This window comes from Tachysurus vachellii, chromosome 2 (genome assembly GCF_030014155.1).
Source record: "Tachysurus vachellii isolate PV-2020 chromosome 2, HZAU_Pvac_v1, whole genome shotgun sequence".
NCBI classification, from domain to species: domain Eukaryota; kingdom Metazoa; phylum Chordata; class Actinopteri; order Siluriformes; family Bagridae; genus Tachysurus; species Tachysurus vachellii.
Genome location: NC_083461.1, coordinates 32,317,307 through 32,342,319, shown reverse-complemented (window position 1 = coordinate 32,342,319; position 25,013 = coordinate 32,317,307). Strand labels below are relative to the sequence as shown.

General features: G+C 39.1%; 2 protein-coding genes across 3 annotated transcripts in view; both read left to right on the top strand.

The window, feature by feature from the left end:
* arhgef40 (Rho guanine nucleotide exchange factor (GEF) 40) overlaps nt 1–3,006 on the top strand; it is a 31,901-nt gene extending 28,895 nt beyond the window's left edge. The window contains exons 26-27 of one of the 2 annotated variants that reach the window (XM_060864317.1): nt 209–255; nt 366–3,006. In XM_060864317.1, coding sequence (XP_060720300.1) covers nt 209–235 — 27 coding nt within the window. In that variant the 3' untranslated portion in view covers nt 236–255; nt 366–3,006. The remainder of the gene's footprint in view (nt 1–208; nt 256–365) is intronic. The other variant, XM_060864319.1, reaches the window with a different exon arrangement.
* A 3,356-nt stretch (nt 3,007–6,362) lies between these two features.
* Nucleotides 6,363–19,648, top strand: znf219 (zinc finger protein 219). Its single transcript, XM_060864316.1, has 5 exons — nt 6,363–6,513; nt 13,450–13,524; nt 13,624–15,646; nt 15,948–16,085; nt 16,312–19,648. Exons 1-5 carry the CDS (start codon nt 6,475–6,477, stop codon nt 17,400–17,402), a joined length of 3,366 nt encoding a protein of 1,121 aa, XP_060720299.1. The 5' UTR covers nt 6,363–6,474; the 3' UTR covers nt 17,403–19,648.
* The last annotated feature ends 5,365 nt before the right edge of the window (nt 19,649–25,013 follow it).

Below are 25,013 nucleotides of genomic sequence, written 5' to 3'. Positions count from 1 at the left end.
GGGTATTTGCATGCATGTTCGTTCCTATTATAGTGGCCAAGGATAATGTATCAACAGGCAAATGTAGATCTGTGTAGTTTCTGTAGGCTGTTATATGAGATGTTTTACAGTTGTTTAACATCTCTGACCCAGAAGACACGAACAATCAAGAAAAAACTTTTAAGTAATTTAAATTACTGATTGATTTATTGGTATTATTTTTGTTTAGAGCTCATCACCATCGACGTCTGTTTGAATATCATCTGAACTACAAATGTTAGTCCTTTCGCTCATAAATATTTTTTTTAAATCTGAAATTTGTTGTAAGATAGATAGATATATCACACAATTAAACACTTTTTTCTCCTTTTCTTCCTTCTTCACAGAAATTCAACTGGACAAATGTTTAAGTAACACAGCCTGGATGATGTCTCAGCAACATTACAGCATGACACAGTATACTGAATGCTTTACTGTTTTATAAGCCATGCTACAATTCACAAGGCCATCTTGGCTCTGCCTCTCGCAGTTGCTCTGTATGCAACTAATCGCCAGGTACTGGAGCGTGGAGCAGGGTAATGTGTTTCAGGCTTTCATGCACTGCTGCCTCCAACTGATTTGCTGCTTGCCAAAAATGACTTCAATATTATACCATAAGTTACTGTGTATTTTTGCCTTTCTTGCTCCCCTCAATACTAGCTTAATGTCTTCCATTTTAATCATAGAACGTAATCAGTTATAACCCTTTTGTTTGGGCCTATTTTTTACCCTGTTACTTATAGATTTGGTGTCAATCATGTCAATTTCCTATTATCCAGTAGGACAATAGCAATATTGGTACAAGCTCAAAGATAATGCGAATCCACCGAGCTATAAATTCTCAAAACAATTTACAGATTGCATTATCTAATTACATTAGCTGTAGCCATGTACCATAGCAACAAAAAAGAAAGTGATTTACATTAAAAACTGTTGAGCAAAGCCCCTATTTTCTCTGTAGAATAATCAATCGATTTTCATATTGCAACCACAAAATAAGTTCCTTTTTCACCGAAGACTATTCAGTACATTCTTTCTCTAATGCTTATTATGTTATGTATATACGTTTTTTTTTTTCAAGGGAACGATAATTGAGACTTGTTTGAATAAGTGTAGGGTTATGGCCTGAATCCCTATAACTTTTCCTTCCATTACCTAATCAAAGCACAATAAAAATAGATCAGCAGTGCATAATGACTGTAATCTTAGACCACGGTTCTTGAAGTCTGGTCTTTGAGGCATATCCAAGAGGTCATTTATTTATTTTATTTTAGTTTTTTGATTCAGTGGGGGAAATAACAACCCAGTCTTATCATTTTTGCATTCCTTTACTATTAGACTCTTTAACTGGTTCCTTGTACTGAATGAGTTAAATCCTCTTTAACCCATTAAAAGATGTCAGCCTATAAATATTATGTCAAATTGGAAAGAATAAAGTTTTCTGTTCATAGAAAGTGCAGATAAAGCTCCATGGATTTAATAATAAATAGCTTGACTCTTATGGTACAGATTTAAATGGTTAACCTAATATTGGATTAGCTGTATTATATACAGTATGATGTCTAATTGGGGGGTCTATAGAATTTATATAACATTTTATTTTTGTCACTGGGTGATATAGGTTGAGGAGAACTGGCTTTTTATTTATAGTGCAAGTGGCATGACTACAATTGGATGGACTTTCATCCTGTTCTATATAATTCTGATCAAAAAAAGGATTTTTTTTCTCCGCATTTTACATGATCTTTCAGAGATGCCAAAAGGTTTCTGAAATGAATCCTAAGTTGTTTTTTTTAAATCAGGTTTTGTCCAATAGGTGGTGTTAATGAGCAACTGCAGCTTGGAAACAATGTGTCTTCTATTTTTTAAGGCCAATAGACTATTTGCAAGACAATGAATAGCTGCTCATTTGTGGTGATGCTGTGCACATTGAGACTCGATTGTGGAGCACTTATACTCTTTTCATTAACAGTAAAAAAAACTGTGCTAGGCAACATTCACATATTGCACTAAACAACATGGTATAAATGTTGACAAAATTGCCACGTTGGCCTTTTTTCCCCCCAGCACTTCAAATAAATAAAAGAGTGTGTTAGAGTTGAATAAACTCTCAAGAACTGAACAGATTTCTCCACGCAGCTCTGATTGTTATTGTTACTAGTTCCATATTTAGCACCATATGAATTCACATAGTTCCCATATGAATTTACATACCCACCACCTCTCACTCAGTTTCTCCCACTGTGTGAAAAGAGTCGATTTTTCCTTTGTCTGTTTATGAGTTGCATTATGATCCAGCTGGCTTTGATTGTCATGGCAGCTCCACCAGCCAAATCCAAAGATTGCTTGCATAAGAGGAAATGCTATGAGTTTCTGCTTTAATCTTTGAGTTATGTAATTGGTGCACCCCACCCTCCTATATTCTATTATATTCTACTCAACCTTACACAGTCTTAATCTTGTATAGTCACTGAATTCCAGGACTCTCCATAAAGAGTTTGAATCCCGCTTTGTTATAGCTGACATTAACCAAGCACTCATAATCCATTTTGGAACAGACAAGCTCCTTAAAAAAGAGCCTTGATCTAGAGAATTATTAAGTTGTTTTATATAAGAGGTGGTATGAGTGTGCATGCAAGCTACATGAGGAATGAAGCTAAACCCACAGCCAGACTTAATCCAAATATACTTTGCACAGTGGGAAATGTGTTCAATTCAGCGCTTTTAAAGCAGGTCTCTTCATAACTATAAATACCTTGGCATGATTCATCGTTCTCACTGTAAATACAAGCATTAACCAAAGAAACAAGGTGCCTTTTGTAAGCTTTATAGTATAACTCTTATTATGTTCATGTTTACATTTTTTGGTAATGCAAAACCTCTTATTATTTTTAATGATTTAATATTTGCATGCTGTGTTGCTATGTATTTTGCACTTGATAAGTATGATTTTGTTTCTTCAAGAATTAAAACTGGACATGAACAAGAGTGCAGCCATTTTACTGTGTAGTGTACTGTCATTTAACACGTATTGTGGTACAAAGGCACCAGGCATTATGAGATATATATTGGAAAACATTAGTGGCACAGTGAAAATGGCAGCGGCTGAGTGGTCAATAGAAGGGATCAGATATTTAAGAGAGAAAGAGATAGAGCGTGAATGGGAGGGGAGGAATGTAGGGAGGGAGAGCACAGTGAGAACAGGAAGGGGTTTAGAGAGGACGGGGCAAAAGACAGTAGATGGGATGATGGGTAATGACAGGGTGAGAGGGCTCAGACAGAGAGGCACAGAGAGGGGAGACGGAGAACAAGAGTGAAAGAATGAGAGAGGGGGATGCTGTACATGGAGGAATGGTTGAGAGCAGGGAAGTTTTTTGTCTCACTAGAAATCTTAAGAGTGGGCAAGAGAGGGACTGAATGTTGCAGAGACCAAAGGTTATGGACAAAGAAGTTTGGGAGAGAAAGAGGATAAGAGAAAAAAAGGAAAGTTTTGGGGGTTAGAGAGAGAGAGATATAGAGAGATAATGTTATAGAGAAGAGATAGCCAAAGATTGGTGAAGATAGAGAGGGAAAGGAATGGAGAGTGAGGGATAGACGGGCTATGTTGACAAAGCAGCGAGACTCGGCAGAACAAAGGGGAACGTGGAGAGAATGAGCTGGGTGAAACATCAAAGGGATTTTTCGTCCCCCGTTACCGGGACAACAGGCATTTGCATGCGATTAGCTTTTTACATCATATTAAGGAGGGAAGGGGCGCGGGGAGGGTACTATAGATCATACTGGGAGAAAGGGGTGGCCACTCACACTGACTTCCAGGCTGACAAGCGACCATTTGTATCTTCGAGAGCATGCACAGTGCTGAAAACTATGAACTATGTATAACATAAACGTGATCACTGAAATGGCATAAGGATATAGAAAGTACAGTCTTAGAAAAATGATACTAATCTGTACCTTTTCTTGTTGCTGGACTGGTACACATTTTGTATCTTGCATTTTGTAACTTTAGCCTTGAAAGGTGATGAAAATTTAGCTATAAAATTATTGTAGTCCTTTTGTGCATCTTAAATAATTAGATCCAGGTTTCTAAATGAAATATTTACATTACAAGTACAAAGCATGTCGCTTAAATGTGGGTATCACTCCAGCAACAAGGAACCATTTATGCCGTAATTTAGTCCAATCAGAATTCATGCCCTTCAGTAATAAAACTGAAATTGGGGAGTTGAAGTTCTGTCATGTATGTTGTAGGAATGTGTGTCTAGAGTATGACTGCTTCTAACAAGTATTATATATCTGTCCCTAAAATTCCAGAAAAGCACCTGCCACACACACCCCCAAACACGTACACACGCACACACACGCACACACACAAATCTCTCTTACTAACTCTCAGCTATATGTGATGCTTCAGTGCCCTCAGTTTTTGTGGTCACATTGTGCTCCCCGGAGTCGTCATGGCCATCGTCGTGGTGCTATTGTCATGGCAATACTACAGTATCAATACCCCTGACACTGCGACAAAGAGACAGCATCCCACTGCCACATCACTCCACCCCTTCACCATCCGCTCATCTCTCTCTTTCTCTCCCTCCTCACCCCATCCTCTCCCCCTTCCCTATCGATCCCTCAATCTCCCACTAAATATGTACATATTGATCCCCCTCACATTACCCCATCCTTCTCTCCTTCCATCCCTTTTTCTCTTCTACATCTTTCCCATACACCAACTCTCACCATTTCCATACCTCACTCATCACTCTTTCCCTTTCACGCCTTGTTCTTCATCATCTCTCATTTCATCTTCCCTTACCATCGTCCCTCTTCTTTCTCCTCATGCCCTCCCTCCTCCCTCCCTCCTCCCCTGCGTGTATTTTTTTTTCTCTGTTTGTCTCTGTCTCACTCACTCTCTGCATATTAATTGGTGCATTTTTGCTGCGGAGCAAAGAAAAAAAAGGAAAAAGAAAAACAATCAAAGCTGTCAGGGGCGGGTGGCCATGCTACTGTATCACACACACAATAGACAATCAACAATATACATAAGGTCTGTACATGCACATATTAATCTAATATTAGGCGGATGACAACTCCTAGCTCCTAAACTGTAATAAATGATAATGAGTATGTGCCTCTACATGAGATGCCCGTTTTCCTATTTGTCCTATTTGGAATTGGGCTTATTAATCAGGTAGCCATTTTGGAACGTCATGTCAAGTGTTGCAAGGTGGGCTGAGTAAAATGGCACAGAGGAAACTGTCTGAGAATGACAAACAGTTGTGTAGCAACCAAGTTTATCACCACAGACTTCCAGACTAAATAAATCTATATTGTACAAATGTATACTGTATAATAAAAAAAAAAAATAGAGCAAAATGCCTAAATTAGATAAGAATGGAGTTCTTGCCCCTTTTTTCCATTAAAATAAATAAATAAATAAATAAACAAACAAATAAATAAATATATACTCAAATAGCATTTTAAAAACCATTTTAGACATTTAGTCTTATTGCTAATTTCATGTAAAGGAATGTATTAATGCAGAAAACAAAGGAATATTTTCACTCGAATCTGAAAACAGAATGTCCATAATGTCCATAACAAGAAAACTTTTTTATTTGTTTCTCTGTCTGAAAGAGTGCCTTCACTTCTTTAAGTTTCATACTTTTGTGCAAGAATCTTGAATAATTACGTGTATAAACAATTACACTGAAATAATTAAGGTGTGCGTAAAACTAAACGCTTGCCCGTCTATAGAAGTGGACACAGGTTGGAGCGGCCCGAACAGAGAAGCTACTGCACCTGCGCACAATCACGTGACGCAAGACTCTTAAAAACCTCCTGCCTGAAAGAACGCTTTCCAGAAAAAAAAGGAAAAAAGAAAACTTTTCTTTAACAAACCTTCCCATAGGAAGCAAATCCATCTGGACTACCATCTACCTTTAGAGTGAAATAAGTTATCACCATGTTTGTTATTTGGAACAAATTTTGATATAGAGTTGCCAGATCAGGGAATGTGCAGAGGAGATCTAGCACAAGTTTTGCTCATGCAATTACTCTAAAGTGCATTGGGCAAAAAACGCAGTTGCTGCACTTGCTTTGGTGTGTAAGAGAACTCTCGCGCCCTGCACGTGAGAACGCGTTTAAAATGGAAACATGTCCATTTTTAATTGCGCTTGCAACCTTCAGCCACTTCTGTCCTTCATCTGCGCTCTCACTGTCTCATTCACTCACTCACTCACTCACGACTACACAATAAACGGATCTTTAAAAAATGCAAAAAAGAGAGAGAGAGAGCGAGAGGGAGAGAGAGAGAGAGACGTGCGAGAAAAGAGGGGAGGAGGAGAAGAGAAAGAGAAAGAGAGGGAGGGGGAAGAACAGCGTAAGCTTGTATACAACTACCTCGATTTCCATTTCCCCCCCAACTCGTAATGTATTTAATTCAAGCGAAACGTAATCATGACGTGTCTTGTCATTAATCTCCTCGCCGCCTCTCCCGTAAGTACATTGAGTCTCACTTTCATCAGAAAATATCTTATAAATTTGAAACTATTCGTTAATTTGCACGGAGCGCGCGCTTAGAAACGATTATATGATCATGTGTTTGTCAGTGTTACGCATGGAATTTTCTTTTCTTTTTTTTTCCCGGATACGTAGCATTGCTGTGGGCTTCATAAACAACAAATAACCGACGACGACTTTTTTTAAGGGATGCTGATAGAAAAAAAACACGTCGCTTTGGTGCTACACACACTTGGCGCTTTTTTAAAACGGTTTGGTTTGTGGGGTCTGGGGATGATTGGCGGCTCGCGCATCCCTACAGGGCGCATCATACGTGTAAACGCACAAGGCACAATTCAGCAGTCGAGCGTTGAGTGTGTCATGTATGTGCGCCTTGCCCTTGCCACCAGAATGGGGTGCTCGCCTTTAGTCTTTGGTCTGGGTTAAGCTGTGCACGAGGGCTCGGGTTACAAATGATCATGTAAACGGTCATTAAAAAAAAAACTTTGAATTCGAATTCGAATGTCTCGAGCGTGTGTTGCATGAGAAAAGAGAAAGCGATATATATATATATATATATATATATATATATATATATATATATATATATATATATATATATATATAATTTTTTTTTTTTTTGCACGTCCCAAAGAAGAACTTATGAGTGGAATAAAGTGTCCTGAAGTAATGTTGAACTTGATGTCTAAAAAAAAATAAGCAATAACTTTTCTCAAGTTAAAGCATGTACACTGTCCAACTTGCTTGGTTAAAGAAATGTATGAAGTGTCATTATTGTAAGTAATTATGTAATTGATTCCGATTTTGCGTCGCATACTGATGTTAGGAAAACATGCATCAGATCAGTGATGGGGCAGATTATCAATAGCACCAGTTTCTTCACCAATTTGTGCGTTAAAACGAGTCATGGAAGTGCACCGAGGTCGCGTAATCATATAGTCTGTAATGTGCTAAATGGCTGACCTGCATGATTCCAGATTGAGCCAAAAAAAAGAACTGTTCGTGTTTTACGCGATGCAATTTCGAACTTAACTGGACACTGTTATAACAGCTTGCTTGTTATAACACGCAGTTCCAGCAGGACCACTTCTCTTGGGCTATTCTCACCTCTTTCTAGTAGCTTACACAAGGCTACGAGCTCCGGCCACTGCATGCCCCCGCTGCGCTTTGCTAAATAACTCTCCGTAAGTGCTGTTTCGAAATGCGTGCCACTATTTAAGGTAAAGAAAAAAATAACACGGATGCATGCGTGCAAAGGCCGTCTTTTCCTAAATGTAGAAATCTGACAAAAGTTCTGAAAGTGCCTGTTGGTCTACGAGGTACGGAGTTAAGCTTGGAACCGATATTGGCAGCGAAATTCAAGATGAAACCCGTGATGGCACTTTTCAGCTGCTCCTTCTTCGTGTCCCTTTACCCCCTCCCCTTCCATTATCTTTTGTCGAAAGAAAAGGAAAAATGTAGGGGTAAAAAAAGAAAGAAAAAACAGCCCTGAATCGCGTGCAAACAGCATCAAACCTCAAATCACTGCGCACCATTATGTTGTTTTGTGATTTGGTTAAACCCGATGCTCGCGAGCGCACGCGTTTGTTCTCGAGCCATTATTTATTTTATTAATGAGCTCTCTCTCTCTCTCTCTCTCTCTCTCTCTCTCTCTCTCTTTCTCTCTCTCTCTCTCCTTAAAAAATTGAGATGGCCGCGAGAGGGAAGGGCGAAAAAGCCAGTGAAAATGGTTGCGCGTTATTGACGCCCAAAGGCCGTGGTGGAAATTCCTCTCGAGATAAGCAAGCGGACGTGTCATCAAATGTCGCCCTCCGCTCTTTAAAGAAGGATACAGTCCCAAAGACCCATTTCCACCTTTCCCTCTAAAACGTAGCTCTTTTTCTTATTAACTTTCAAAGGTGACACAATCTAGACATTCATTAGGGTATAATTTTCCCCTTGATGCTTCCAACTAACCTTTTAAAGTGAGGTGAACAATAAGCTTGAAAATATAAGACTAAAAATCACTTGGAATTGAAATAAATGTTCTTTTGCATGAAACCTTGCATGTTTCAAAAATATCTACACGTAAAACTCCTTGAAACAGATTTAAGGAAGAAAGACTAAAGCTAAAACACCCCCTGAAATATTGTGTTTTTTGGTGTAGTAAATATATAGGTAAGTTATCACAGTGAGCTCTCAGACAGAGGATCCATACATTTCAGACTTTTTTCCTCCTATTTTATCAAACTTTATCAGAATTCAGTTCTTATAGTTAACTGAGCTGACTGGTCACTTGTACAAAAGCTCGATAATTCACAGGCGTATAAATAATATTTCAGAAAAAAAACTTAATAAACTGTATCTATCCTTGTTGATGGGGTGCTACTCTGAAGGGGAGACCTTTGTACCTTTCATATGTACATTGTCTTTTACCTAGAAAGTTACATTTAGTGTATTATTAAAGCTTTACTCTAGAAACTAATTGCAGTCCATGTAGGTACTTTGGCACACTATATCTGTGTTTCCAAATATAGCAAATGTACAAAAGATGCATCTTTGATGGTGCAATTTAGCAATATTTTTTCTGAGAGTGTAGGTCAATGATTCACAAAATTGGGTCTATGAAGCATAGCCTGGGGATTCGTAGCCTAATTTATCTTTACTCTGTTAGTGCATGAAATCACAACCTGTTATTATCCAAGTTGTACTTGTTAGCATGTTTGACTGGTCACTTAGCCAAAACTTAAGTAACTCTAAGCACAATCTGAGAAAAATACAGTAAATTTCAATCAAATCTGTTCTGTTGATGGAAATTTCTGGAATAAAATAGCCAATGGATAATAATAAATATAATAATAATAAATAGCCAATGGTTTCTGTACACATTTCTAAATAATGAGCCTAACATTTTGTGGTTGGAGGGTGTCTGTATAAAGATAAGGGAGTTTTTGGCTGCAAAATATTTGAGAACCCCTGGTATGAGTGAGAAATTTTAGCAGATTTTTAGCATAAATGCAGCCTCATCACCTTAGAGTGGAAATGTGACTGCAGCTTTATTTCAATACCACTTTTTAAACAGTAGCCAGATGCATTTCTGGGTTGCATCTGGTGAAACTATATAGTCGACTTTACTAATGAAAGTTCTGATTGGTTTAATTGGGCAATTAACACTCAGCTGGAAGTAGATCTGCTCGTTCTCCCCTGCAGAGGAAGCGCTACTTCTCTTACATCCCTCCTGGGTCTGTGTAAAACGCTTTGCACATATTGCTAAAATGCCACAGGCTTGCAGTTTGTGCTGAGTTATTTTGTCAGACTAGTAAATGAGCAAAAGCTATCTTTAGTTAACAACACATAAAGAATTTAAGTGGAATGGTCAGTGAAAGAGGCTTGCTCAATGTATATACATTTTAACATCTCTGTCAAATCACTGTCTTAATTTCTCTGATTTATTAATGTAATCAATGTTTTTCCCTCCTATTTGTACCTTTTAATGGCAGGCATTGGTGCTCAGCATTTTATTTACTTACTCAGAATTAATCTTCTGGTTGCTTTTTTCAAGTAGCTTCACAGAATTCTGAAATTTAGATTCTTAATATTTTAGGAGGAGTCAAACGTCACAAAAAGATACTTCTTGAGATTAAATAAGGAAGCAACCTTGATAGGAAACAGACTTAGCAGCTGGGTGACACCAGACAGACCAGACATTAGGATTTTAAGACATTACAGTACACACCTAGAGAATAATAAAGAAAAAAGGCTATGTTTAGAAGGCTGTTTTTTTGTTGTTGTTTTTTCAGTGTGAACACAGTGTGAATAAGAATCCTGGGATGAGTACAAAGCAATCTTTAATGATTACAGCAAATATTCTTAGGTACAAGTCTACCAAGTCTGTATCGAGGTGGGATTTTCAATTAAAGGGAAGTTGAGACGTGGGCATAAACTGTTTTTCTGGAATTGCAAATTAATGCCATGCGGTATCTTATTCTTACTAGTGAAAGTAGTGTTTTGCCACATCAGCACTTATAGTTGTGTGAATAATATGGATTTGCATTTCCAATAGACCTACTATTTGAGATTTTGTACATTATTTTATTTAATTAATTTATATATATTTAAATCAGATACACTGGCAATTTATTGACAAAAACGCCATTGACCAAGATTTACTCTCACAAGCTTAGAAACATGTTGTTCTTAGCAACTGTCTGTCTAATCACTGCAAAAGTAGTAACAGGCATCAGATCTTGAAATATAATAAAAGAAAAATGCTTTATAGAGTTTTAAATAAATAACATTGCATATGTATAATGGCAACTTCTATGGAGCTGACCTTGAGCTCTGGCCTAAAAGCTGAATGATAAATGATGCCCATTGTAATGTTTGTTGTTAGAAGAAATGAAACCACCAACTACCAAACTAAGTATTGAGTACTGAAAGTAAACATACAGATGTTATGGATGTGCATAAGAAAAACAGAAGAGAGAGGTTTAAGAACGGACTTAAGTTCAGGCCAAGATTTTATTAGTTTTTTTAAAGGAAATGAATTGCATCTATGTGCAAGCTTGTCCTGTGATATTAGGCAAACTCCCTAAGTCAATCCACACAAATCCACACATACAAACACAATTTAACATAGTATAGTCCATACCCAATGATTTTGGTTCAGGCAGAGACACAGACACACAGAGGCACATCAACACACCCACAAAGACACACGAGTAGACACACACCCTTTTCACATAAATTTTCTCAAGGGCATCTGTTACACACTGCATGAATAGCCGCTTGTTCATCCTTTAGATACATTACATGGTAACAGAGTGTACAGATTTAGAAGAGCAAATCCAGTAAATGTGTGATATAATAAACCAGGAATGCATCTATTTCTGTGTTAAGATTCCTCTATTTGAATCAACTCTGTATACTTTCATATCACTGATGTATATAGTTATTAACATATTAATCATTGAGAACACCACTCAAGATTTAAGGTCACCATAAAAATCTTAAATGTTTCTTAGACGTTATCAGAAAGGTTTTCAGCTAATGTTAGATTTTTTTTCTTCCAGTTTTAATCTTTTTAATCTAAGAAGGTTGACACTGAGCAATTTAGATATGATTAACTCTGCTCGTGTTACTATTGTATAATTACATTCACTATGCTTGTTATTATAGTCATTATAAATGTTATGCAAGTAACATTCTGTCTGTACTTTGAAAATGACATTCAATAGGTATATAATAAGCTTTGATTTGTATGAGAGGCTCTGTCCGGTAAGATATTTACTTGCAAGATTAAAGTCTGGAGAAGGTTGATTTAAACAATGCAACAGAAGTGTAGTGCAATTCCACTGTCTGTGTTGGTATCCACTTCTTTATCTATGCCAATTTTGAAATCTGGAAACATACTGTCTTAAATAATTTTTTCTTTGGATGTAGTAGTTGACAAAAACTATGTTGTTTCTCTTGTGTACCATGTAGCCATTTGGACAAAGGTGTTTAGCATGCATGAATCATCTGGTGACTTGCTGCCATACTGCAAATGTGTGTGTTTGTGTGTGTGCGTGTGTGTGTGTGTGTGTGTGTGTGTGTGTGTGTATTATTTGTGCATGCTGCTTTATCACTCTCCTGCCTTCATCTTTCCCCTCCCCCCTCCGTCTAGCACCTTATCACTCCTTCTATCCAAATTCAGGCAAAAAAAAGACCTTTATTAGAATGACAGGCCTGGTCAGTCACAAACATAATCTGTCATGGCTGAACAATGTGTTGGCACAAACAATATTCATATGAAAATAATACCATCAGACCAAAGAGGTTCAGCATCCTCTACTCTAGAGCTGGGAATGCTTCATGCCCCCTTTTTCATGAGAAAATTGCCACTCAAATATGGCTCATTCAGATGTGAGTCTCTTTTCCACCCCCACCCCCCTCTCCCTTTCTCCGTCTGTCTCGCTCTTTCTTTCTCTTCTCCCTTCGCCATGTTATGAGGCCCCAATCTACCAGCTGATAGCAGCATTCCCTGGCATAGTGCCAACTGGCAACGATGCAAGAGAGAGAGAATGAAAGAAAATTAGTGAGTAATAGAGGGAGGAGGAGAGAAAGAGAGAGAAAAGGAGAGGGGGATGGGAGTCTATCGAGGTGAAAAGATGGAAAGAAAAGAATTAGCAATAATGGTGTATTAAAGAGGAGAGAAGGAGGGCAGGAGAGAGTGCTATTGATATTGTAGCGACAGATACGTGATTGAACTAAAATGTCAATTGGCCACGGTATCGCATATGCACACAATCACATTTAAACAATTACTTATATTCATATGCACTGTCTCTGTGCAAAATTAGAAACATACTGTCATCAACACAGAAAAACACAAACTGTCACAAACTGTGACTCACACATACGGAAACACAGATGCACCCACACATGTTCATCTATTCAGCAGATTTTTGCCACAATTATCAATGAGCTCAATTTTCTTTCAGCATTTCTTCATGCTATGTCTGGACATGTCCTCATACAGAGCATATTTCTTGCCCTGGTGTGTATAAGTCTGCATGTACATGCCAGTGAAGATCTGTGATTGTGATGATTGTTACCTCTGACTGGGCTGTGGGAGTGGGTAATAGATTATAATTTCTTTCTTATTTAAACAGCTACTGTATATATATGTCTGTGTATGTGTGTGTGCAGGAAGGGTGTGTGTGGAAATCAAAACATCTCGCGCCCATCCTGTTTAGGATAGGTTGTGTCCTGCTGTACCCTAAGCTTTTACTACTATTCAGGCATGCATATTTGTGCATTCAAGACCAACAATAAACATTCATATGATCAAGGAATATTATCCAAAATGGCAGTAAAATATGTCTTCCTTAAAATCTGAACAAATTGTGAACAAAAAGTGTATAAGCATGCACACTTGTTTCTGTTTTGCAGGTGGTGTCAGAGACCCTTTCAGAACTGCATCCTCTTTCATCTAAGGAAGCAAATGATGGAATACACACACTACTAGTGAGTAAACACTCTTCTACATAACAGAAGCATGGTCATATTTAAACATGTGGGCATGACACCTTTTTCATATTTCTGACTTTTGTCACTATCTGTCAGGCACAGAATATGGATTCTCCAAGAGAATGTTTGATTGCCCTTTCCTCTAAGGTTCCCCTGTCCCCTCCATCAATGCCTTCACTAGATGACAGTCCTCACACCTTACCCCAAAGCCCTCACTCTGCCCAATCTAGCCCTCTTACTAACCCCTATACACAACTGTCACCTTTTGATGACGGCAACCAGCAAGATGAAGATGAAGATGAGGACCTGTCAGGGCCACCATCTCCCAATACAGTTACACTGTTTCAAGACGAAGAACAGTTGTGTACTCCCTCTTCAGAGAGCAGTCCTCCAGCCACTCCATCTGCGCCACCACCTGACTTTGTAGCCCTGGAGCAAGTACTTTCTTCTGGGGATGGTGCTACCTGCAATGATGAACTAGACCTGCAGCTTTTCAACAACGAAAGCATGGCTGTCCAAGGAGGTTCTACCACTGGTCCAGCCCTCAGGTTCCCTTGCCATGTTTGTGGGAAGAGGTTCCGCTTTCAGAGCATTCTGTCCTTGCATGCCCGAGCTCATAGTTTGGACAGGGACCGCCAGTCCACTGCCCTGAACAAAACGTCACATGTTAAACCAGAAAAAAACCATTTAAATGATACTGTTATTAGAAAACACAGAAGGCTTAATTCAAATTCAATATATAAGTCATTTCACCTGAATCAGAGAGAAGAGACTGTACCAGAGGATTCTTTTCAAACCCTCAATAGCCCTCAGTTTGAAATGGATGAAACCTCAACTCTGACTCCACCTCTAACAGAAGATGCACCGGTCTCTTCAACCTTTTCTCCATTAGGGTCTGCCCTCATGGAAGATCCAAGCCCTCCTGTGGCAGCACTTTCCTTCCGCTGCCATGCATGCAAGGGTAAATTCCGTACAGCCTCTGAGCTAGCTCGTCATGTTCGGATTCTCCATAACCCATACAAGTGTACACTGTGCCCATTCTCAGCCAATAAGGAGGAACGCCTAGCTATTCACCTACAGGAAAGCCACCCACCTGAAGAGCCTTTGACACATCCTGCCTTCCCTTCCTCCCCAATCACATTGCAACCACAGACACCTTCATCACAAGCACCTGCTGTTCCAGCATTCCGTTGTGAGACTTGTGGTCAGCGGTTTACCCAGTCCTGGTTCCTCAAGGGTCATATGCGCAAGCACAAGGCCTCGCTTGACCACAAATGCCAGGTTTGTGGCCGTGGTTTTAAGGAGCCCTGGTTCCTCAAGAACCATATGAAGGTGCACCTCAACAAACTGGGCCTGAAGGCTGGTCTAGGCGATTTGGGACCTTCAGGGACTGAACATTCCAAAGGTGCTGCTAGGAGCCATGCCTTAGGGGCTCTCTATTCTAATGTGCTCCTCTCACACAGTGGGGCAGCTGGAAGTGCAAAGGCAGGTAATCGGACAGAAAGGTCAGAATTCAGTGAAGGATCAAGCAGATCTTCATTATGGGGTTACCTCAGGTTGCCAAATGACAGCAGTGGTGCTAGTTGTATGGAACGCCTTCAGGCAGTGGCGCAGGTGGCAGAGATCGGTAATGGTGGAGAGAGAGTAGGAACAGAGGTATTGGATGGACGAGAGCAGGCAGCTATGTGGGAACTGGTAGCACATAGACTGGCAGCAGTGCAGCAGAGCCAGCAGCAGCAGAGGTCCCAGGTGCAGCAACAATACCCTTCCTCACAATGCTCTGCTGTTGGGGAAGCTGACCAGATGAATGCCTACTTAGGTGGCCATGGCTTCAAAGAAGACCTGGAAGCTTCCAGAGCCCCTTGGGAGTGTCCTGAATGTGGAAAGCTTTTCCAGAATCTTCAGCAGGTAGTGGCTCATGCTCGTGTTCATTCTCAGAGACCACAAAAGTATCGTAGTGTACATGGGAGAAAAGAAGAGGATGGTCTACAAAAAACTGCTGGACTCCAAGCAGGAGAAGGACGAGGGCACAGAAAAGAAGGCAGACAAGATTCTCAACAGCTCCAATCTGGAGTGGGGACACTTGGAGGTTTCCACTCAACTATAGCACATCTCTCTGGTAAGGATAATCTAATAAAAATATAATTAAAAGCCATATTATTGATTTTATTAATATGCTTTTGTTTTTATTGTTTGTTGTGACTTTTGCATAATTTCTCAGTGATTCTATCAATCGGTTCATGCTGTTCCTAACCGAATACTTACTGTAAGCTTAAGGAAGATGTTTTCCCCAAAAGTTTTCTGTTGCTTTCAAGTGAAATTCAACAATGTAATGGATGAATTCTGTTTTAAATTAGAACATATTTTAAAGATATATTAACGATTAGAATCTATTTTGTTTTGGTTTTTTTTTATCCCAGGGGACAGCGGTCTCAGAGGAACATCATTTGGAGCTTCAAGGGAGCGGGTGCGAGGAACAGGAATGAAGGATTGCCCCTACTGTGGTAAATCTTTCCGGTCTTCCCATCACCTTAAAGTACACCTACGTGTGCACACAGGTGAGCCTGCTACAAGAAATTAAGTAATGCATGCAATAAATATAGTATACTTACTCTAATAATATACTCATTCTCTCATCTGAAGTATTCTTCTACAATAGCAATCACTTACCAGTTACTGTTTACATAGAAATTCAGAAAGTCAAAAATGACAAAGAGTGCCATCTGCTGTTATGGAACAAAACTGCAAATTGTAATGAGTATTTTGATGTATGCTTTCTTTTAGGTGAAAGACCATACAAATGTCCCCACTGTGACTATGCTGGCACACAGTCTGGATCTCTTAAATACCATCTACAACGTCACCATCGTGAGAGAAATGCCATGGCAAACTCTCCTAGCTCTTCCTCTTCAAGCCACCCCCCCTCATTGACTGGTTCTCCACGAGAGAAACAACATCGTCCATCAACTGCAAACCAGGGCTCATTTCCTACATTCAGACACAGCCAGAACTTGGCCACTGGATCCACTGAAAAGAAAGAGAGTCATCTGAAATCCAGAGATGCTCAAAAGGAAAGAAATTTGGAGAGTCAGTATCGTTTTCTGTCTGGTATGATGCAGGAACTGTACCCAGGAGGACTAGATGGGGGATGGAGAGTTGAGACACCTGCTCCAAAAACACCCAAAATATCCAGACGCAAGCCAATGGTTACAAGTCGTATGATGCCAGCTAATGGGTATCAAGGCAGTGTCAATTCTAGTGCTTCCCAAGAATGTGGACCCCTAGACCTTTCTCGCCGCCCTGTGTCTAGTATAGGTGCAGTGGAACAAGTCGGAGGAGTAGTGAGTAGCTCTGATAGTCCAACAGGGGGACCAAAAGGAGATGGAGATACTCTAAATCAGTGTGTCTTTTGTCCATTTCGAACCTCTTCTTCTGAGCTGATGGCAATGCATCTTCAAGTCAACCACACCAGCAAGTCCCGTCGTAAAAGGGGGGGAGTTGTAACAAGTGACAACCACTCTTCCAGACTGACCCTATATGGAATGAACCATGACCCTTTGGCACTGTGGAAATTTCTTAGTGAAGGTGATGAAATCATGGCCATGGATGACTGGATAAAATACAGGTCAAGGTCTAAAAATGGGGTCAGTCTGGAAGATGGGGACCTAGAGATGGAACCTACAAAGCAAGGGCTTAAACTAGGAGATGGCAAACTGGATAACATAGATGATCATGAAATGAAAGAAATAGAGGATGTTCTGGAAACAACAAGTGAACTTGAAGCTAACTGCCATCAACAGGGCATGACAAAGGATCTATCAGACATGATGCAGGAGGAGTTGCACGAGGATGGGGAGAAACTTGTGAAGAACTAAGCGATTTCAAATCCCCCAGAGGAACACAGAGCTGGAATCAAGGATCTATTGGCAAAATTAGACACAGAAAACTAAAATGAGGCTGATCATGTTCTTTCCAACACAAGGACATCATGTCCTAGTTTCATACATAGTCAAAGACTTGCACACAGATATATATCCAGTATTCTATGCTAGTCTTAGCCTTCAGGGGTCCCGAGGCCTTCTTGACTGCTGGTTTCTTTTTGTATATTTTTTTTCGTTTTTGTCATTTAAGGTAATTGCCAAGTTATATTTCTTTCTACTGTGAGACATTCCTATGTCAAAAGCATCTGGAAATATTAATTGCTAGGACAGGAAAAGCAAAAAAGAAAAATAAATCAGATTTTTTTTTGTACTAATACAATATCTTGTGTTAACTAAAAAAAAAAAAGGCTTAAAATAAGAGCTAGATGTAGTCTACAATATCCATCTGACAAAAATCTTTTTTGCATTTTGACAACTCTTGCACCAATAACCAAATGGATAAAATTTCTTTCCATACATTTACCAGGTTTTATGCACAGTATGCTGTGATGACAAAATGGTACTGATGATGAAATTTTTTTAATAATAAACAACAGGGCAAATAATATTCTCCCCAAATATGCTATCAGCTAGGTTTGGCAGTCTTCTAGAGAACAAGATTCCTTCTACTTCATTCTGTCTCAGTGCCTGGTGCTGTATTTATTTTTAGGGGAATTCTACAACAAAGGAAATTATATTTCATATATACAGTATATTCCAATTTATGTAAAAGCTAGGTAAGGTAAAATAGTTCTGGAACATTGTGGCAGCAGTTACTGTGACCTGTCTGTTGAGCCTGAAGGAGCGGAACTTTTTAGAAGCGTGAGAACAGATGGCCAGCTGACAGAGAACAAATTGTAGTGTTTACATCATAAATACCACTATGACTTTGTTTTTGGATGAAATTGGATCACAGTCTCCGAGGAGACATTAAGAAGGATTGAGGACTGGTTTTCATGTATGGAATGAAGCATTTCAAAAACATTGAGTCCAACTCAAAGAGACTCAGTCAGTCATTCCTAGTTTTTTTTCTCTCTCACCTGTAAATCACCCAAAAGAGAGACAAGAAAGACATAGGTCCCTAAGCATCAGGGCAAATCCAATAAAAAATATTAATAACTGTGGCATCTTTAAGATCAATAGTTTTTTAAAGAAACAATAAGAAGCATTATTAATAAAATCACTAACACCTTCATAGACATCCCAATAGAAATGTGTAGCTTTTATAACTATTAAAAAAAATAAAAACAGAAAAAAGCTCTTTTTAAATGTTTTTTTTATTTTAAGAAGAATTCATTACTTAATGAATAAACGTGATATCAATATCAGTAATAATAATGGTTGTGGTAGAATACTGGTCTGGAATGTTAAAAACACTGTGCAAAGTTCATTGTTTTCAATGAAAGTAGAATTTTGTTTGTCTTTTGAATATAGACCAAACCTTTTGTTTATGGGTTATTGTTTATATTGAGTCACTTTCTTTTGAAGTAATGCTGCAGATTCAAATGTCTGTTCCTAATCATACTACAAAGTGGTCAATCAATCAATCAATCAATCAAAAAAAGTTGATGAAATCAACAAATCCACTATTGATCTAATCAGGCATACAATCAAAAATCTAGTCTTCAGCACTAAAGTGTTGGCACTGTAATGTATTGATAATTTATTTATTAATTATTGCAAAAAGTGTGTCAAGGACATATCACTTTATTGTCAGTTTGACTGACTAATGAACTATAAGGGACTGACTCCCTGTTTTCTATACTAATAATGTTTATGGCATTCTCACACATTACTTACCCCAAAAACAATTTGTGTGATTGAATGAACTGTACCTTATCTTGCCTCTTGTGCCACTGACTGATAGAGATGGGTACTGATTGTTACTGCTGGCCTTACTATATAAATGTGCATGTGTTGTTTTGTGTGTAGAGCACCTTATGAGTTTGGTAGCCCCTGACGTGGTGGTCATTAAAGATTACACTCCAAGCCACTGTGCCTTTTGTCCTGCACACTTCCTCAAGTACTTTGAATTCTCACCAAAAGCACCTACAGTAAACTACACTATATCTTCTCTCAACTTCTACCTAAATGTTATCACCTCTAAAGTCTTATCATTCTCTCTCTCTCTCTCTCTCTCTCTCTCTCTCTCTCTCTCTCTCTCTCTCTCTCTCTCTCTCTCTCTCTCTCTTTCTCTCTCTTTCTCTGCAATCAACATTATCAGACCTTTTGGCATTATTCTGTGTACTCAATTCATTCAGTTCCAGTTCTTGCTGAACTGCTATTTTCCAACAAACACCACTGGAAGGTGACATACTGTTTAGCATTGTGGCCTTTTTTTTTAGATGTTATTTTAATTTTTGTGATGTTTGTTTGCCAATGAGATGAGATCATGCTCTTCTTAAAATAATTAATGTTTATTTGTTTTTTTTTTAGTATTACAAAAAAAAAGAAATCTGTGTTTGATGTACAGATAGAGTTAGAGATGTGTTTTTAACGAGATCTCCAACCACAGTGCCGACTCTCCATCTCTCTTAATAACCTTACCTGTATAGACTATGGATACTTAAAGTATAGCTCAGGGCAGTATGACCATCAGTGCATAATGTCTCAGCATGTGAAATTCCAACCATGTCTAATACTTAATCTATCTTATTTATATCAGTCATCAACATTTAAGTATGTGGATGTTCTGATGCCTCTGGTGACATCTAAATATCCAGAAAACACATTATTTTATAAGGACGGCTATGTACTGTAGCTTCCTAGGGAATTTGCAGTAGAGGAGAGTTGGAGGGAAGGTCTGGGTTTGAGCTCTTATGTAGTTGACTGCTATTGCAGTGAAGGGGAAACTGGTCTAACATAGTAGTGATTAATATGAAAATGTGGACTGAGAAAAAATTAGTAGAGAAGATTCAATAAAATATACGAAAAATCAGATAACTCTTGTCGATATGTGTGTACGAGACTTTTTTTTATTATTTATGAATTGAATTATTATATACAAAATATATGTAATATAATTATAAGTATATTATATTTGTGTGTGTGTGTGTGTGTATATATATATATACAAAAATATATATATATATATATATATACTATATATATACGTGTGTGTATATATATATATATATATATATATATATATATATATATATATATATATATATATATATATATATATATATACAAACCAGCCTTAACATTAAAACCACTCACAGGTGAATGGAATGATATTGATTATCTCCTTACAATGGCACCTGACAATGGTGTCAGAACATCTCTAAAACGGCATGTCCTGTCCATCGCATTAAGTGCCTACAATGGGCACATGATCATTAGAACTGACCATTTTCTCCATTTGGACAGCCGGGTGAGTGTGTGTTACTTTAAGGATGCCAAGATGGGAAGGCAAGTTGGTGAAGGCAGTGTGATGCTCCAGGCAATTTTCTGCTGCAAAAGCTTGGGTCCTGTCATTTATGTTGTTACTTTCACACATAATGGCTACCTAAACATTGTTGCAGACCAAGTACACCCATTCATGGCAACAGTATTCTCTGATAGCAATGGCCTCTTTAAGCAGAATAATGTATCCTGCTACACTTCAAACATTGTTTAGGAATGGCTTGAGGAACATGACAAAACGCTGAAAGTGTTGCCTCCAAATCCCCCAGATATAACATTTGTCTAAATAAAAGGGATATTTCCAGTCTTTTAGCTGCCTTTAGACATGTAGACATGGAATACAAAAGGGTATATGAGAGTCACTGACCCATTTTGACTCAAATGGTGAGCCATTCAAGGAGAGGAAAGCCAAAACACTAGATCAAACATAGTGCTTTGTGTCAACTGGACTTTGATTTATACTTATCAGTCTATAAACTACAATTGAAAGTAAATGAAAGTACAGTAATGTGCATTGAAGTTATTCTTTAAATTTGTAGGAACATTTATAAATGTTTTAGATGAATTAGTTTCAGAAGTGATGCATGTGACAGTATTAATGTTGTTAAACTTTTGGAGAGTTTTTGAAGTCCATGTGCTTGTATAATATGTTTCGTCACCACCACTTACTGTATCTTTGAGAGTAAATATTAGTTTTAACAAGAAGCCAAGGAAAACTGAGAAACATGATTAATTTGAATGTACTTCAACTATTACCACTACTACTACTATTATTACTACTACTATTATTACTACTACTACTACTACTAATAATAATAATAATAATAATAATAATAATAATAATAATGTTAAAAAATACATACAATTCTTCGTCTATTTTTGGCTTTTCCCGTTAGGGGTCGCCACAGCGAATCATTTGTTTCCAATTCTAATTCTAACCTCGGCATCTTCTATTATCTCACCAGTTAACTTCATGTTCTCTTCCAACACATCAATATCTCTACTTTGGCCTTCCTCTTGACATCTTACCTGGCAGCACCATTTCCAACATCCTTCTACCAATATAACCACCTTCCCTCCTCTGCATATCTGAAACCATCTCAATCTAGCCTCTCTGACCTTGTCCCCAAAACAGCCAACCTGAGCTGTCCCTCTGATGTGCTCATTCTTAATCCTGTCTATCCTCGTCACTCCTAAAGAGAACCTCAACATCCTCATCTCTGCTACCTCCATCTATGCCTCATGTATTTTCCTCACTGCTACAGTCACTAACCTATACAGCAGATCTGCTCCCAATACTGTCTTCTACACCTTTCCTTTGATTCTTGATGACACTCTTTAAACACCCTTATCTGTTTCACATCTTTACCATCTCTATCTTGCTGTCTCTCTAATGTGTTCAAGTATTTCCCTCATGTCTAACAAGGCATACAACTCATCGTATGCTTTCTGGTTGGCCTTTGACATTTCCCTCATGTCCATCCTGCTACTTTCCTCGGTTCTTTCTACATCCAACACTCCTGACACTTTTCTCCACCCACTCCAACCCACCTGCGCCCACCTCTTTACCTCTTTTACACCGTCGCACTCTATGGTTGACCCTAAATATTTAAACTCCTCTACCTTCTTGATCTCAGCCCCCTGTAACCTCACTGTTCTACTTAACACTGTCTTGCTCATACACATGTATTCTGTCTTACTATGACTGACTTTCATTTCTCTTTCCAGAGCAGACCTACACCTTTCCAGGTTTTCCTTCACCTGCTCCCTACTTTCACTACAGATCACAATGTCATCCACAAACACCATTGTCCACGGAAATTTCCTGTCTGACTTCATCTGTCAAACATTGCAAACAAGAAGGGGCTCAAAGCCGATCCTTGATCCTTGATCCCACCTCCACCTTGAACTCCTCTGTCTGACCTACACACAGTGCTGTTCCGTCTGAAAATCTCTGTACCTCTCTGTTAACAATCTCAGAGCAACAGTAGTGCTCTTTCTGGGCATGAAGCCATACTGCTGCTCACAAATATCCACTTCCTTTCTTAGCTTAGCCTCCACTACTCTTTCCCATATCTTCATTGTGTGGCTCATAAACTTTATACCTCTGCAGTTGCTACAACTCTGAACATCACCCTTGTTCTTGATGATCGGCACTAGAACACTTCTCCTCCATTCCTCAGGCATCTGCTCATTCTCTAAAATCCTGTTGAACAATCTAGATAGAAATGGCACTGCTGTCTCTCCTAGACATATCCACACCTCCACAGGTAAATCATCTGGACCATCAGCCTTTCCAATCTTGATTCGCCGCACAGCCTTCCTCACCTCATCTATCTCTCTGTCTCTCCAATGTGTACAAGTCTTTCCCTCATGTCTAACATGTCCTGTACTTCCTTGTTCCATCAACACGTTTCCTTATCTTCTTTTCTACTTCGAGAAGGCACACCTAACACCATCCTAAATGTCTCCCTGATTTTGCTGTAGTTTCTCAGTCATCTGGAAGCTCTTCCTGACCACCCAAAGCCTGTCTCAGCTTCTGTCTGATTTCCTCATGACATTCTTCCTTTTTTAACTTCCACCCCTTGGTCTTCTTTTCTATCTTTCCTCTCCTCTTCCTCCTGACTATCAGAGACGTCTTACACCATCCGATGCTGTCTGGCTACACCCTCTCCTTCCGCCACTTTGCAGCCATTAATCTCTCTCAAATTGCCTCGTATACATAGAATGTTGTCTACCTACGTAATCTTACCTCCAGTCTGATATTTAACTCTATTTTCATCTCTTTTATGGAAATATGTGTTAACTACAGCCATTTCCGTTTACCATTTCATTTCCACCTTGTAGGTCAACAGAGCCGGTGGCATTGTTAACCCGGGCATCAGCCGATCTAGTATGGTATTCCCACTGACAATTTGCATGGTTAAAAATGGCACTTTTTATGTCAGATGCCCTACCTGACACAACCCTCTTTATTTATCCAGGCATGGGACCAGCACAGAAGTCACTGGCTTGCAACAGAGCAGAGAACACAAGCCCATCACCATCCACAAGACACCTGTGGAGCGGGTGAGCAGCTTCAAGCTTCTCGACGTCAACATCAGTGAGGATCTCACCTGGTCCATTCACACTGACACAGTGCTGAAGAAAGCACATCAACGCCTCTTCTTCCTGAGACGGCTGAGGAAGTGGATTGAGCCCCAGCATCCTCAGAACATTCTACACCTGCACTATAGAGAGCATCCTGGCGGGCTGCATCACTGCTTGGTTTGGAAACAGCACCGCTGGCAACCGTAAAGCTCTGAAAAGGGTCGTTGCGAACTGACAGCCACATTGTTGGAGGTGGTGTATAAGAAAGGCCCAGAGGATCATCAGTGACTCCAGCCACCCGTCCCACAGACTGCTCTCTCTGCTTCCCTCAGGAAGACGTCTCCGCAGCATCCGATCCCGCACAAGCCAACTGAGGGATAGCTTTTTCCCTCAGGCTATAAGACTAATTAACAGTCACAACTAATACACCCTACTGCATACTTCCACAATATGGTATGCCACGCACTGTACTTTAAATTCAACAGTTCAACACTGGACTATACATACACACTGCATTTAATACAATAATCTATCTGTTACTACTAGATACCATCCGATGCACATCCATGACATCCATGACATTTCTGTATACGTACAATGTGTTGCACCTTAGCGTATTTTATATATAATATATATTTACACATATACATATATAGGTACATTCATTCATTCATTCATCTTCTACCGCTTATCCGAACTACCTCGGGTCACGGGGAGCCTGTGCCTATCTCAGGCGTCATCGGGCATCAAGGCAGGATACACCCTAGACGGAGTGCCAACCCATCGCAGGGCTATATAGGTACATATTGCATATAATATGTAGTGCTACTGTATGTCTAATAGTACACACCTGTATGTTTCTGCAATTTCTACGAGTACGCTCCCAAGAATTTCACTCACCAAGGCACATGTGCTGTGGTGATGTGACAATAAAAGTGACTTGACTGTGGCTAGATTAATAAAAATATACACATTCAATATTATACTGTGTACTGTACACACACTACTCTATGTAGTGATTTTCTGTAAAAGCACCTTGTCAGATATACCAGTGAACTCTCTGTGGCC